The sequence below is a fragment of the Lissotriton vulgaris genome, chromosome 6 (assembly GCF_964263255.1).
Source record: "Lissotriton vulgaris chromosome 6, aLisVul1.2, whole genome shotgun sequence".
In the NCBI taxonomy this organism is placed as follows: domain Eukaryota; kingdom Metazoa; phylum Chordata; class Amphibia; order Caudata; family Salamandridae; genus Lissotriton; species Lissotriton vulgaris.
This window is the reverse complement of record NC_141694.1, coordinates 1,528,643,497-1,528,660,240: the sequence shown is the minus strand read 5'-3', so window position 1 is coordinate 1,528,660,240 and position 16,744 is coordinate 1,528,643,497. Positions and strand designations below refer to the sequence as shown.

The 16,744-nt window shown below is 45.7% G+C and overlaps 1 protein-coding gene across 5 annotated transcripts in view; it reads right to left on the bottom strand.

Moving 5' to 3' along the window:
• PLCB4 (phospholipase C beta 4) overlaps positions 1-16,744 on the bottom strand; it is a 1,177,624-nt gene that overhangs the window by 157,758 nt on the left and 1,003,122 nt on the right. For all 5 annotated transcript variants that reach the window (XM_086927702.1, XM_086927703.1, XM_086927699.1 and 2 more), the window contains one exon: positions 16,049-16,199. In XM_086927702.1, coding sequence (XP_086783828.1) covers positions 16,049-16,199 — 151 coding nt within the window. The remainder of the gene's footprint in view (positions 1-16,048; positions 16,200-16,744) is intronic.

Below are 16,744 nucleotides of genomic sequence, written 5' to 3'. Positions count from 1 at the left end.
TGGTAGAATGGGCACGCACCAAGGTAATGCCTTGGTGTTCCAGCCATGTCCAGAGGCTCAGAGACTCCTGAGATAGGGTCTATGACCCCACCCCGCCCTGTTTGTTGCAATACCATATGGCGGTGGTGTTGTCCGTGAACACCTGCACTACACGTCCCCAAACAGTGGGAAGGAATGCCTTCAGAGCAAGTTGGATCGCCCGAAGATCCAAAAGGTTGATATGGAGCTGGGACTCCGCCGGAGACCAGAGGTCTCTGATCTCCCCCTCTCCCAAGTGGCCACCCCATCCCAGGAGGGATGCATCCGTCAGCACTGTGTGCTCCGATTGGGGGAAGGAGAGGGATCTGCCATTGACCCAATCGCGAAATCGTGACCCATCACTGCAATTGTCGTGCAGTGCCCTCCGACATCTGGACATGATCGGACAGGTTGCCCTGATGCTGTGCCCACTGGAACTTCAGGTCCCACTGCAGAGCCAGCATATGCCGTCATGAATGGTGCACTAGCAGTATGCAGGAGGCCATCAGGCCCAGGAGCCGGAGGGTCATCCTGACTGAAACCCGGTATAGAGGCCAAAAGATCGGAATCATAGCCTGAATATCCTGGAGTCGCTGCTCGGGAGGATAAACCCGAAACCGCGTCGAATCAAGAACCGCTCCGATGAAGGGGAGCTTCTGAGAGGGAATCAGGTGCAACTTCGGCACGAATATGGAGAACCCCAGCGAGGTCGGCCATAGTCTGGAGGTGGGAGACGACTGCCTGGGGCGTGCCGGCCTTCAACAACCAGTCGCCCAGATAGAGGAAGACTGAAACCCCTGACCTGCACAGATGAGCTGTGACCACCACCATCACTTTTGTAAACACCGAGGGGCACTGGTAAGGCCTAAGGGGAGCAAGGGAAACTGAAAATGCTCCTGGCCAACCGCAGGTAACACCTGTGGGCCGGCAGGACGTGGATGTGAAAATATGCGTCCTGCAAGTCCAACGCTACCATCCAGTCTCCAGGGTCAAGGGCAGCCAAGACCTGAACAAGAGTCAACATCTTGAACTTCTCCTTCCAGAGGAATTGATTAACGTTTCTGAGGTCCAAGATGGGGCGCAGGCCCCCTTTCACCTTCTTGGGGACCAGAAAGTAGTGGAAATAACAACCACGTCCTACTTCTGGCCCAGGAACGTGCTCAATGGCCCCCTTGGCCAAGAGGGCCATGACTTCCTGTTGGAGAAGCGTAAAGTGATCCCCGACATGGGGTGGAACTGAGGTGGCATGGCTGGCTCGAAGGAGAGGGAGTAGCCCCTTCGGATGATTTGCAGCACCCACCTGTCAGAAGTGACAGAACGCCAGTGGGAGAGGTGATGTTGAATCCTGCCGCCCGCCAGCGTGGGGTGCACCCCAAAGCTCGGTCTAGGAAGGCTTCAAGGCCGATGCTGTGGGAGCGGAGGTGGACTAACCTGCACGCTGGCCCCTGTGTCGCCATGGCGGCCACCACGCCCGCGGTCGCGCTGAGGTTGATGCTGCGCAGGCTTCTGGCTGAACGAACGTGTAGGAGCGCCCCTTCTGTGTCCACGAATCAACGAAAGGTGGACATGGTATAGCGTGTGGTGGAGAGACCCAAGGACTTGTCCGCAGCCAGAGAGTCCTTGAAACTCTCCAGCACACTGTCTACCTTATCGCCAAACAGGCGAGTAAAGGCATGTCCATGAGGGAACTCAGGACATCCCCTGAAAACCCTGTGGACCGAAGCCAGGCGTGGCGACCTAGGACCACTGTCGTGGAGATAGCCCTACACAAAGAGTCCGCAGTGTCCAGCCCTCACCGGATGGCAAACTTTGCGGCGTCCTTCCCTTCCACCACAGCTTGGGAAAGTGCAGCCCGAACCTCCTCCGGGCACTGGGGCAGTGTCTGCACCATTTTGTCCCACACAGCATGCGAGTAGTGGCCCAAGAGGCATGCGGTGTTTACTGACCGCAGCCCCAAGCTGGCAGAGGAAAATAATTTCTTGCCAAAGTGCTCCAGCTTCTTTGTTTCCTTATCCGGCGGGGTGGTAGTGAATGCGCTTTGGGAAGTGGAGGCCTGGATGACCATGCTCTCTGGAGTCGGATGGCTCGTTAAAAAGGCTGAGTCACCCGGTGCCGGGCAAAGATGCATGGCCACGTTCCTATCCACAGGAACCCCCGTGGCTGGTCTAGACCAGGTGCCCATCAACACACCCGTCAAAGCCTCATTGAACGGAAGCAGATGTTCCATAGAACTTTCCGCCAGCTGAAGTACTTCAGTAAGGAGGTTTGTTTTGAGAGTGACAGTAGGCATATCAAGGTCAAGGGCCTCAGATGCTCTACAGAGCACCACAGTATATGTGGCGCCCTCCTTCATGACAGCTGAGGAGACAGAAAACCAGGCTTAGAGGAGAGGACAAGGCCACCTGCATCCTCTGATTCCTACGCCCAATCCTGTTCAGACTCGCACTGCCGTGCAGAGGGTCCCCCGACCCCTCCAAGTCACTCCCCTCCCCCACGGCCTGAGGCACAGGCGGATGCGGTGGGGGAGGGACAGGGGAATACAAATGGTCCAACGGCACAGGGAACGGCGCCGATCCGGCTCCTTGTCCCAATTAGGGTCCCAAGCTGGAGCAAAATTGTCAGAAACCCGGGCAAGGGTGGATGTGGGACGAACGGGACCCATTGCAGCGCTGAGAACAGTGCCGCAGGGGCCCGGGGGCCGGAGCTGCCGGCGGGGGACCACGCGGTGCCGGGCAGAGCTGCCGGCAGAGGACCCTGCGGTGCCAGGGCCAGAGCCACCGGCAAGCAAGGGCCCGCAATGGATCCGCTGGCCCGAAGGCGCTCCGGCGGGAATCCTAGGCTTGAAAAGGCGGATTTCCTACTGGGCGGTAAAGCCCTGGAATATGGTGTAGCATCATGGTGGTGGAATGCCTTTCCGTGGCGGCGTTGCCGCCACAAAAAGGCATGCAGCCTTCAACATTGGGGGCCCATAGCGGGCCCCCAGGAATTCTGGGGGATGGGGGGTGTACAAGGGGGTACCTATGGTACCCCCCTGCATTTCAATGTACAACGTGGAAGGCACCGCACGGTGCCTGTCACGTTGTGCACTGAGCACAGAACTTGCATTTGTGGCATTGCAGCGGGCGGTGCTTCCTGCACCGCCCGCCGCAATGTTACAAATGCGGGATGTGCCCGCCAGTGTGGCGGCCGCATCCTAATTGTAGGTGCGGGACCACCACAACCATTGCGGGCGGTCCCGTTTCCCGGGTTTTGTCCACCCGCCATACTAATGTGCCCCAAAGTCTCAAAAAGTTAGTCAAAAAGTGACTATGGTACGTGCTTTAACCGGATCTGCGCTTCCTGGCACTGAAAAAGGAAGATTTGACATCAGCAAGCGCCTAAGTAGTCTCCATGATGTCATCTCGGCGCGTAGCGTCGCCAGCGACGGACGCGGAGCCTCATGACACCACCTACCGATGCCCAGGGGTACTGCTGAGGAAAAACTTTCGGATCCAGTCTGAAGCCTGGGGATATTCTAAGGTAAGGAATCTATCACTAACATGTCTCTTTCAGATATAAGCAGGTGATATATGCATGCAGGGCCCTCTGGGTGGGGGAAGGGCCCAGGAGTGGGAGGAGTAGGGGAGGGAAGGGTAAGATAAGACATGGCAGGAGGGCGCAGAGAATGTTCTTCCAAGACAAAAAAAAAACAGGGAAGGAGGCTTGGCTGCAAGCTTTATGTGAATTTGCAGGGTGAAATTATAACCCTGAAAAATTGGACCTGATTTTCCTACACTAGGAATATTTGGCTGGAACACTGGCCCACTTGTGATCTGGCAAAGCAGAATTGCTCGTGGTATTTCTACTCCACTCTCTTGTAATGAGGGCTTAACTGCTTTGTAGCCTCCCCTTGATACAAAAGGTCATTATTCGTCGATTTTTTGGGAAGTCAAAATACTTCAGAGAGCCATGGCTAGGAGCCATGACCAGGCAGCGATCCAGGAGGTCAGGTACCTGGTTTCCATAGACATGCAGGAACCTTGAACTTCACTGCAAAAAGCTTTGAGGTGGACAAATTAGGACATATTATGCTTTGATACTGTATTCCCTGATGACTGGGAGTTGAAGAATTTCAAAGACCCAACTTTCAATCAGTTGAATCTTCCTTTTGGTTGGTCACAAGTACAAAACTTTCAAGTACAGTTCCTAGTGTACCATGCCTCAGATTGCGGGGTAGCAGACCACAGGTGGCAAAGGGAGACACGATTCATCATCTTTTCCTTCAACAAGGGCTCCAGTCAAAGTCTAGCCCCTCTGGCCTGCTGGTTCTTCAGTAATGATGCCCTGCTTGCGTATCTTGCTGCACTCAATCGCGGACTTCTCCCTCAAACACTCTTATTTTACAGTGCTGGGAGATTTCAATCTTCATGTCGACAATCCCGCCTGTGCCCAAGCATAATTTCTGCTTGAATCCCTACAAGGACTAACACTGTCCCAATTAATTAAGGGTCCTACCCACAAAGCAGGACACACGCTTGATCTTATTTTTACGAATCATCCTGGCATCACTTCTCTTCCTTCCTTACCCCTCACATGGTCAGACCATTTCCTTCTCCCTATTGAAATCACTATTCCCTCCCTGCCCCTTCCCTCCTCTAACAACAGAGATATTGGTCGCAAATGGTCCAAAGTCACCTGTGAGACCATTGACCCTTGTTTTCTCTATCAGTTCAATTCATCGGAAGATTTTAATAAGGAAATTGTGAGATATAACTCTGCCCTTACCACTGCATTAGATACCATTTCTCCTCTAGTTCCCATGACTTCCTCTAGATCTCGTCCATCTGCTCCTTGGTTCTCCCCCATGCTGAGAGAGGAAAAGAGTAGGTGCAAACAGGTGGAACGTAAATGGCGCCAGTCTTATGACCCTACTACCAAATTAGCCTATAAAACGGCCCTGAACAAATTTCAAAAACTTAAACGTTCCACGATGAGAGCCTACTTCTCAAAACTTATTCAACTGGCTGAGAACTCTTCAAAAACTCTCTTCACAATTGTGAAGGATTTTGTGAATCCACCTGCCTTGAAAGCTCAGTGCGCCCCCACTCAAGCTCTCTTTAATGGACTTTCTGATTTTTTCCAGGAAAAAATTATCAAACTATCTTCCTCCTTTGATTCCGCATCTTCTAGTCCCCAGCCAGGAGTATCAGACACCCAGCAATGCTCATTTAATTATTTCGATGAGCTGACGTCAGATTTAGCTTTGTCACTTTTAAACCAGGTCAAGTCTGGATCGCCATTGGACCCAGTTCCTGCCAAAGTGATGGGTAATCTCGCCCCTGTTTTAATCAACCCTCTCCTCTCCATTTGGAACTCTTCCTTGACCCTTGGTCAATTCCCTCCAGTCTGGAAACAAGCTAGGTTGCTCCCCATTTTAAAGAAACCAGATGCGGATCCTTCCCAATTCAGCAATTATCGTCCCATATCTCTTCTGCCTAAACCTGCCAAAATTTTAGAGAAAGTGGTCCAGAAACAATTGTCCATGTACCTAGAAACCAACCAGCTGCTGCACGATTCACAGTCCGGTTTTAGAACCGGATACAGCACTGAGACTGCATTGCTAGAGGTATCTGAGACAATTCGGGAATCAGTGGACAGGGGCGAGGAGGCCATGCTGGTCCGCCTCGACCTGTCCGCTGCATTCGATACTGTGTCTCATGACATACTTGTGACTCGTCTACAGCAGTTGGGGATTGGTGGCACGGCCCTGGCATGGATTAAATCTTTCCTCTCAGGGAGATCCCAAAGGGTACTTTTGCGTCCCTTCGAATCAGAGGACAAACCCCTTGTGTGCGGTGTGCCCCAGGGCTCCGCCTTAAGCCCTCTTTTGTTTAACGTGTATTTAGGCCCGCTTGCCAGGGTAGTTGAGTCATGGGGAGTCAGGGTGGTCTCATATGCTGATGATACTCAGCTTGTCTTTTCTTTTAGAGACCACTCTGACTTTCATTTCTCCAACTTTCGCAACTGCCTTGGCAACATCTGCACACGGATGGCTTCTAATCACCTAGCCCTAAATACAGATAAAACAGAGGTGCTCTTTTTTAGCCAGAAATCAGCTCCCCCCGCCACCTTGTGGTGGCCTACTGTCTTGAACCCCCCTCCCAATCCAGTACAGTCAGCCCGCAATCTCGGCTTCCTTTTTGACAACACCATGTCCTGTAAACCTCAGGTCAACAGAGTCACCGCGGCTTGCTTTGACAAGCTGCGCATGATTAGGAAGATCTTTCCCTACCTCCCTCAGGTGTCCCCTAAAACGATTGTCCATGCTCTCATTATGGCACATCTGGACTACGCCAACAGCTTATATGCTGGTGCCCCCCTCTATCTCATTGACCCATTGCAAATCGTTCAGAATGCGGCAGCTAGGCTTATTGGAAACATCCCTACCCGCAATTCGGTTAAAGCATATCGGAACGACCTACACTGGCTCCCCATCACCCGCCGTATTCAGTTCAAAATCCTGATCCTTGCCTTTCGGGCTATTCACGGAATTGGCCCGGCATACCTGAGCAAAAGACTCAAATTATCCATGTCAGAAAGACACCTGAGATCCAACAGCCTCCGTCTACTGACTGTTCCCAGATTTAGGCTCTCCCGGAGTGGCGGCAGAACGTTCGGCGTGACGGCGGCCAAGTACTGGAATGGCCTTCCTCTGGACCTCAGGTTCATTGAGTCAGAGCATATTTTCTGACGCAAATTAAAAACCTGGCTGTTCACCCAACTCTGATCAGGCGAGCCTCTGTAGCTTCAGGTTTGGATGGTTTGATCCTGGCAACCCCCTCCTGTGATTAACTTGTACTCTTAGCGCCGGGACACCCCCGACGGGGGTAGCTGCGCGCTTTATAAGCTTCTTAAAAAATAATATTAATAATAATATCTTCTTCTGAACTGTCATGAGGTTAAATACCCTGAACTTGAGAATGGACTTCAGCTGTATTGACCCAAAGGGAATCAGCCCTTTCTAGGTAGAATAGGCGTACAGTGCATAAAATCTCTTCATATTTACCCAGATTCTTGCAGCATTCTGATTTTCATGTGACAAAAGCCTTATCTTATATGGTTATTCCAGAGGATTGATTGTGATCACTAAACCTATCACTGTAAAATTCCCACGTAGTCCCTACCTATATTTGATAGAAATTAATGTGTTTTCTGGTAGAAGCTATTGCAGGATGGACCATTCCTGGGTTTCCTAAGATGGCAGAAGTGAGGTTCTGACCATTCCACTTACTTGAATTTTTCAAACCTGCTTCTGAATCCACTCACGTTGAATAGACAGCATTTGCCCCCTATCCCTTATGGTTGCATGTTACTATATGGAGGTCAAGTATACTGTCCTGCACATGTATCAACTCTAATATATCAACTACCAACATACTGTCAAGGTAATCATATCATAGGGAAGTATAGATTTACTATTCCTAACTCCACTTATACTTACCTTGAACATATGTTAGTAGTAGATAGTGTGGGATTGATACAAGTGAAGTTCAATATTTAACTTCAATATTATGATAAAACACACTATATATGGGTCACCTTTGCGTTGCACCCCGATTGAGTAAAGCTCTGATATGTCTGTAGGGAGACTATCTTGAAAGATCCTTCCTGCTTTTCATTTGACTTTTGAGTGGGAATGATAAGAGGTCACATCTCTCTTTGTGTGCAAGAACTGTTAAACGTCCCTTCACAACCGCCTGTTAAGCACAGGGTCCGACAAAGTCTTCTTTAGGGATTTAATTAGTATTCTTGTTACATTTTAATGAAATATTATACAACTAAAATATTTTGTGGGAATCTTAAATGTGCAAAATCTTTTTTTTATTTTTATTTTTTTAAATATCTTTATTCAAATTCCCCCCCCCCTTTTTTCTGTTACAACCAGTACATTTTTATCGTTACATAAAGTTTTTAAACCAAATACAGATTTGTGTTTTTAGAAAATTATATGCAGATTCTCGCATTAAACATGAATATGGTACATCATACGTCATATATATTAATCTTATAGACCGTGCATATTTCACAACTGATACCAGGAGTAGCAGAGAAAGCATATTTTTAGCTTTTCCCACTTTTCCATTGATCAATGGGGAACCATATCTTACCCCCCAGAGCCTTTGCCTTTCTTCCTTTTCTATCATATATAGCCCTCTCTAAATTATATGTAGATAGTAATCTTGCTATCCAGATCTGAAACGACGGTGCTGCTTTCTCCTTCCATGCTTTTGCAACAACTATCCTGTATACTGCTGTAACCATAAATAGGAATTCTGGGTAAGTTATATTTTCTTCTAGACTTACGCCCAAAATTATCAGTTCATCAGTTAGTTTAGTTTTTATTCCCAACGACTTTTCCAGAAACTCCTCTATTGCCAATTTTAAGGTATATAGCTGCGGACATTGTGCGAACATATGTGTGATATTAGCATGTGTTGAGTTGCATCGTGGGCAGATTATTCCAGTGGAGCCCCCCCATTGGGCAATTCTAGCGGGTGTGTGGTATAATGAATAAACTGTTTTATAATGTTGGGTTTGAAGTGTGGCTGAGCACAAAATAGTTCGACCAAGGTCTAAGGAATTTTGTAGGTCTTCCGGTCTTGCTCTTACTTGTTCTCTCCATTTATTACTATATTTCTCTCTGTCGTCTATTTTGTAGACCTGTAACTCTGCATACAACTGTCTTATTGAACACAAAAGGCTGCTTCCCAGGTAATCCATTATCCTACAGCTTGTCATCCCTCCTGCTCCCCCCACTTTTGGATGAAAGTAACTCCTCACTTGTAAATATTTAAAAAAACTATTCCCAGCTATTTTATACCTGTGCTGTATGCATTGAAACGTTAAGAATACTCCTCCTGCATCCATTAAGTCCCCCAGTTTCTTGATCCCTTTTTCGTCCCACTCTTTCATAGCTGTGTCTCTAAAAATTTCCAGAGGAAGATCATTATTCATATAAAGCCTTAGATATCTGTTATACCTTCCCAGTCCCAATTTTTTCTTTATTGCTCTCCAAACTTTATATATCGCGCTCAGAGTCTTAAATCTTGTGTGTTTAAAGTATGCGTAGTCCACAGTTGTTACTAAGGCGTTTTCTGTCGCCTTTCCTAAAAGTGCTTCATATACATTCGCCGGACAATTTCTCTCTTCCTGCTGAGCACTTCCACCTAATAATCCTTTGGAGTATTGTAGAGCTGTTGCCCAATAGTAGAATCTAAAATCAGGTGCTCCCCAACCTCCCCTCTCTCGTGATAATGTCAAAAAACAATACGTTCTACGTGTCTTCCCCTGTGCCCAAATTAGTTTATTTACTATTGATTCTATTTTGTTAAACCATATACCTTCAATGAATAGTGGAATTGCCCTGAACAAGTATAGAAATTTCGGGAAAGTAACCATTTTAATAAAGTTAATTCGGCCCATAAGAGTCAGGTGTAAGTTGTTGACCCTCTCCAAATTGCTTTTGACCTTACCTAGCAATGGTTCCAGATTTATCTCTACTAATTTTTCTAAGTCAGCAGTCACCCTAACCCCCAAATACTTTGTGTCTGAAACAACTCTTGCATCTGCAAATATAGTGTGCCTGTTCTGAACTACTTGTGTTTTTCCCCTGTTTATTAGATATCCGGACACCTCCCCGAATTTCCTTGCCTCCTGTTCTATTTCGATCAATGATCCCTCTGGTGTCGGCGTTATAACAGCCACATCATCTGCGTAGGCAAATAATTTATACTCTTTCTCATGCAGTATAACTGGAGTAATCCCCCTATTTTGTGTAAGCCTTCTTAGATAGGGATCTAAATATATCGCAAATAGTAAAGGTGAAGCTGGGCATCCCTGCCTGGTCCCCCGTCTAATCTGTACTGCATTGGAATAGGATCTATTAATGCGTATCCTAGCACTAGGGTGTTTGTAAAGTGCCTGGATTGCGGTTATATATCCTCGACCTATACCAGCCCACTCCATAGCCTTCCATAAGTACGCCCAAGAGACCCTGTCAAAAGCCTTCTCGGCATCCAAAAAGATAGCCGCGACAGGGTCGCCTGAGACTGCTGCAGCATCCAGAATAGTGATCAGCTGTCTGGTGTGTTCAGTAGTTCCTTTGCCAGGTATGAAGCCATGTTGTGTAGGGGAGACCACTCTTTCTATTACCTTACTCAACCTGTTGGCCAGCGCTTTGGAGAATATTTTTGCATCGGCATTAAGCAGTGTAATCGGCCTATAAGAGCCTGGTTCGGTGGGGGGTTTATCTTTTTTCAAGATCACTATTATATCCGCACCCGCCCAAGATTGAGGAACTATTCTGCCCCCCTGTGCCAAACAACAAATTATCCATATATCTTTAGCTAGCACATCCCAAAAAGTTTTGTAGAATTCTACCGGGATCTGATCTTGTCCAGTTGCTTTACCAGATGGTAGGCTAAATATCGCATCTCTTATCTCCTGGACCGTTAGTTGCGTGTCTAGTTTATCCCTTTCTTCAATACTCAGCCCCTCCTGTAAGCCTTGCTTTAAGTATTCCAAGCTTTCTGCCTCTATCTCTTCGTTGTTTTTATCTTGTTCATATAGCCTCTCATAGAACCTTCTGAATACCTCCTGTACCTCCTCTACTTTATTGACAATTACCCCAGTACAGTCCTTAATTTCTTTTATCTCGCCCGCTGCTAGCGTTTGTCTAGTTCTAACTGCGAGCAAGTGTCCCACCCTCTCATTACATTCGTAGCATTTCTCTTTATTTGCTAGGTATTTCCTTGCTGTTTTCTGTGCCAAAGTAATCCCCGTTTCTGACTTCTGCACTTCCATAGCCACTAAGATCTGTTCAATAGGGTCTCGCCTTTCTATTGCATCTACTAACATTTTTTCCAAGCCCATCAGAGTTCTGATCTCCTCTTCCACCTTCTCCTTTTCCTTTTTACTTCTTACCAGGGTGTAGCTTAGTGTCTCCCCCCTTACTCCTGCTTTAAAACTGCCCCACACCATGTCTGCTGAAGCTGAATACCTATTTATATCCCAAAATTGGGTTATCCATTCTTGCATCCTTATAATGTACTCCTTCTCCTTCAGTAATCCTCTCTCGAACGTCCATGTCGAGTTTGTACTTTCTACTTTTTGTGATACTGCTAAGCTTAAAACCAGCGGATTGTGATCTGACATTACTCTGGGGAGACATTCTATTTTAGCCCTGCTAACTAATGAGCTAGAGATGAAGAAATAGTCCAGTCGGGCTACTGTTTGATGTGGTGCTGAATAGAAAGTGCTGCCTACACCTAGAGGGTTAAATTCCAGCCACGTATCCACCAGCGCATTATGTCGAGCAAGGTTTTGTACTGCTTTATGAACCTTTTTTTTTCTTCCTTGATACCTGCCTCCACTCGCGCCTATTACTCCGTTCAATCCGTTGATATTAAAATCCCCGCAGCAGATCACAGGCTCCGGCCACAATGCTAACTCCCTGTCGATAAAATCAAAAAGTTCGGGCTCATCTTCATTTGGACCATACAGTGAGGACAGTGTACATCTTCCTGCGGCTGTTTCTATGTCTAGCATTACCCATCTCCCTTCAGGATCCTCTTTTTTCCTTTTAATTTTAACAGCCCCTTTTCTAGCCAGAACTGCAACCCCCTTGTTTCTCCCCTCTTGTCCTGTGCTAGCAAGAACCTCAAGACCCATCTGATCAAGCAAGAATTTATCTTCAGCTGCTACATGTGTTTCCTGTAAGCAAGTTATATCAATTCTCCAATATCGCAACAGCGCAGAGAGCTTCTGTCTTTTCTCCTTATTGTTTAGACCACAGATATTAATCGTCATTATCCTAACTGCCATGATTTTAGTTTTGCTTTTACCAACACCTCAACTACTTTTTTATCTTTATCTGTACATTTTCTTTCTGCTTCCTTGCAAACTTTACATATCTGTATCATTTTACACCTCCCCCTTCCACCAGTGACTTCTTCCCTCCCTCTTCCCCCCCCCTTTGAGCCCCCCCACCCCAGCTGCTGCCCCTCCCCCCCTGTGACAGGCAAATAGGTCACTCCTGACCTATGCGTGTCCGCTTAGCGTTGTAGAGTCGCTCCCCCTCTCCTCCCCTCTTATCTAATACTACTCCTATCTATCAGGCACAGTAAATTATCCAACATTTGTACTTTCGTGATTTTGAGCTTCTTCTGCTCCCTTTCCTGCCTATTTCCTTCTGGCACCCCCTTGCTCTTTTAGCTCTGTCAGAAATTCCCCCGCTTTAATCTCAGAAAAAAACATTCTTGTGCGGCCCGCTGAGATAACCTTCAGCTTTGCTGGAAACATTAGATAGGCCTCTGCTCCTTGAGTCTGAAATGCAGTGATCAACTGTCTGAGCCTCCAACGTCTTTCCACTGTTACGTGACAAAAGTCAGGTCTAGCAAAGAAAGTTATTCCTTCCACCGTTTTTTTAGCATCAGGCCTGGCTTTTTCCATTAGTTCTTGCCTTGCCAGGAGTTGCCAAAAAATACTAGCATAGCCCTGGGGAGAGCTCCTGAGCCCTCTTTGTGAGTTTTCCTTACAAAAAGTGGGTATCTATGGGCTCTCTGCACTTCTTGTTCCCAGTTCCATGGCACCTCTGGGAAGGCTCCCTTTAGTAACTTGATGACAAAGCCTCTGAGATCCTGCCCCTCGATCCCTTCCTCTATTCCAAGGAGCCTGGCATTATTACGCCTCTAACGATTCTCCAAGTCCTCCACCTTCCACTGTAAGTCCTCCACAGTCTTAGTCTGTTCCTCTCTAGATGATTGCCAATCAGTTACCTCGTCCTCTAATCTGCCAGTTCTTTCTTCGACTCCGATGACTCTTTCCTCCACTTCCTCAAACTTTTTATTTATTTTCCTGATTGAGGCTTGGATTTTTTTAGTATCATGCCTGGCCCTCCGACTTTCAGCCCTCGCCTCCATTTGTATCTGTTTTAGTGTGGCAAACATTAAATCCAATTTCCCTCCGTCATTTCGTATCTCTTGCTCATCTTCTTTATAGATATTGGAGGCAGCGGAGTAGTTCCATGCAAGCTTCTTATACGTTCCCTTGTGTGTGCTCAGGGGGGAGCCTGCCCTTCTGGATGTCGTTTAACGCCTTTTTTGCGTGCCTCTCCCCCTAGAGCTATCACTAACCTATCAGAGCTAGAGGAAGAGTCTGAGAAGTCTCTCTCTTCATCACTGCTTGCCAGCGTCGATTCCGATTCTTCAGGGACAGAAAAGAACCTATCCCCATCAGCCCCTTCTGTACAATCTACCTCTGCCAGATTGTTATGCAGTCTATAACACGCATTGTCCTCCCCCAGCACAGCGCTATCTTTATTTTTAGCTTGAGCCTGCTCCTCTCGTATTTCAGCCTCCACCTCTATAAGGGCATCTAGCATTTGCCCTGTATTTGACATCCCTGCCCCGCCAACAGCCTCTCTCACCTCTTTTGCCAAGTCCCGATCTTCGTCTTGCATCCCCTGTGCCTGTTCTTGTTTCTGTTCAGTGCCGTCTGCCTGAGCCGTTGCATGACGCTCCGCTGGAAGCGTGAGCTCCGTGATCCCTGGTTGCTTAGCAACGCCTCCGCTTGCGTCCTCGAGGACGCTTTGACCAGCTCCGACGGGCGGCATGATTGCCGTGTTTAACAGGGTTGCCGTGGAAGCTCCTGGTGTTCCTGATGTTCCTGATGCCTCTGATTGAGCTTTGGCGCTGAAGACCTCTGACACTGATGGTTGCCGATATACGGTATCATTTTTCCTCTTTTCCACTGCGTCCCGCGCCGCTGGTGTGATATTGGCGCCTCGCATGTCTTTGTTTTGGCTGAGCCCCTTCTCCTTCTCGCTGGCTCTCTCCAGCTTGCGCAATTGTGTTTCTGTTAACGTGGAGACTGTGGGGGTTGTCTTTTTACTAGTAGGTGGCACTTTTGTTTTCGGGATAGTACCCGTTCTTCCCGCTTCCTTCTGTAATGTCTCTTTGTTTGTTCCGCCGGGTATGGGTAATTGTTGCTGCACTTTCTCTTTGCCGCGAGTACCCATGTCTGCCATAAATACTTTAAGGAGCTTGATGTACCACGATTTCGCCTTCCCGAGAATGCGTGTAAGGCTAACAATTCCTCCGTGGAGACTTCCTGCTTGCTGAATCCAAGATGCGGGTTGCATACTGCCCTCGTATCTCCATTAGGGCCTGAGTTTATGCATCGGCAGGAGAGGGGTCTGAGTGCGACTTACTCCCGCAGCGCTTCAGCGGCCATCTTGCCCCCCACCATTTCACCTTAAATGTGCAAAATCTTATGGTGATTTTATTAACCCTTTCTGTAAGTAGAGAAGTAGAGTTAGTCATGGAAAGGAAAAATAAAATCACCATTAAATGTGCAAAATCTTATGGTGATTTTATTTTTCCTTTCCATGACTAACTCTACTTCTCTACTTACAGAAAGGGTTAATTTAATCCCTTTTTCATTTATAGAAATCAGTTATTTGTCACAAAAGCCAATTTTCTTACTTCAAATACATAGTGTCGTAAAGAAATGAAGATTAATAGGAATAGTCATTGGAACAGAAAAGGATCACAGGGAAACGTTTAAAAAACGATATGTTATTTCTCTCATTTACAGGATCATTACCGTCATCATAATTGCAAAAGTGGTCAATATTCAAGTAGTTGTGGTGATTAGTCTTTCTAATGATTTACCCAATACTCAGAACTATAGGGATAGTATGAATTATGTTATTTACAATGTACATAACATAATTCTGAAAGTGTACTTTGTTTATAGGTTTCTGGCGTTGAAAATTAAAGACAGAATTAAACTTAAGGTGGAATAGTTATGGGAAACTAATTTTAGCATAAAGTTTTCAACTCAGATTCGAAATAACAATTGTGCTAAGGTTTATTGTTCATCTCAAACAACATACACACCCAAACAACATTTTTGATTCATAGGATTTCATTAATAGTCGTGGTTTACACCATGACACATTTATTAAACAATAGTAAATGTTGGTGATGTCATACAACTCATGCCACCTTTGCTCATAAGCTTTTTCACGGTCCTTGGTAAATACATTTTGGCCCTTGATTGCAATTGAAAATCTTACTTTTTACTTAGATATTGTGTTTGTAATATACTTTTAATACATGCTTAGACTTTATTTATGATGTGAGTACATGTCTATTATGAGTACAGTCGTATACATATTTCTAATGTTTTATCATTGTAAACATAGGGATGGTGCTGCCCTTTGAGTAACAGACTACAAGTTGGTTAATTGACATCCATAAAGAGAGAAGACATATTACAAGTGAAAGATTCACTAACTGTGCCCTGAACTCAGAGCCACCTATCCCCTCTCACACCAGACCTTCTTGGACACCCAGTAATCTGTCTCAGCACCCTCTATTTGCATCTTCGCCAGATCTGTGCTTTTCTTTGAATTACTTAGCAGATAAATATACCAAATCCATGATTGTTGCGTTATTTGCAGTCAGCAGATGCTATAACATTAGCAACTGAAAAGGTATTGCTAAAACCTACCTAAGGGATAAATCAAAGTTTATTACAAATATACACATATTTTATTAAGGATGTATATCTTAAAATGACGCTTGAATATCATTTCAACAAATTGCACACTTTATTAGTGCTACAGATCTCCAATTCTGAACTACAGTTTTCTAAATGTCACTAATGTATAGTCCTACCAAACGGTAAAAGCAAACACAAGCTACACTTCATGAAATGTAAATTGAAATGCTACTAAACCAGAGTATAAAATAGTGAATAAAAATGTACTTCAGCTATTATACTCTAGAGTTTATCAGTAATCTGAAACCAAACAATGACCATTTCATTGAAAGTCAATTGAAATAGAGATGTTTCATTTTTACAGTGAAAGAACACCCAGATACCTCGCTTACCCGAGGCAATGCAAAATCTGCTTATACTCTAAAGTGAATCGATCTAAAGCAAATGCGAATTAACCATAAGAATGTAAAGTATGCAACTGCACCTTTCTTTGTGTCCATGCTTGTCCCCAGACCTGTAGGTGCACTTGGTCGGGCTTCAGAGCTAGTCTGCGGAGTTACATTTTGTTTGGCATTATTTGATTTGTTTTTCTTGTCGTTTTTGGTATTGTCACTGGGAACGTCAGCAATTTCACTCTAAAAAAAAATCGAAATGATGAATGGAGACACTAGCATGTTGAGCTACAATACAATTATAGTTAATGATGAAGTATGTCTGCTTTTTCGTTCACTGGTTTTATATAGAAAACACTGAGTCATCTAAAAGTTACATACATGGAGCCCAAGAAAAACAGCTCAACTATGTGCACTGACATTACCATATTCATCAGAGATAATTATGTAATTATGTTGATGAGCAAATACATCTATTTTAACTTTTCCATGAGGAATATTCAGATCAACATGTGGGTGTATTTTGTTGTTGCTGAATGCATTTTATTGTTTACAAGAATGAGTAGATGCTTTAAAAACCTTCAACACAGTGAGAAGGCCAATGCTCAAATTACTACATTTTTGTCTTCTAAATATCTCCTAAATTCTTTCTCCAGCCAAGTTATCTCATGCTATCCTAAATGAAGGTCAAGGCATGCATGGTAACTAGAGATGCACTCTACACCTGTATTATCATGAATGGTGAAAAACATTTCCTTACGATCATATTGCATTCGAAGCTTAAAACA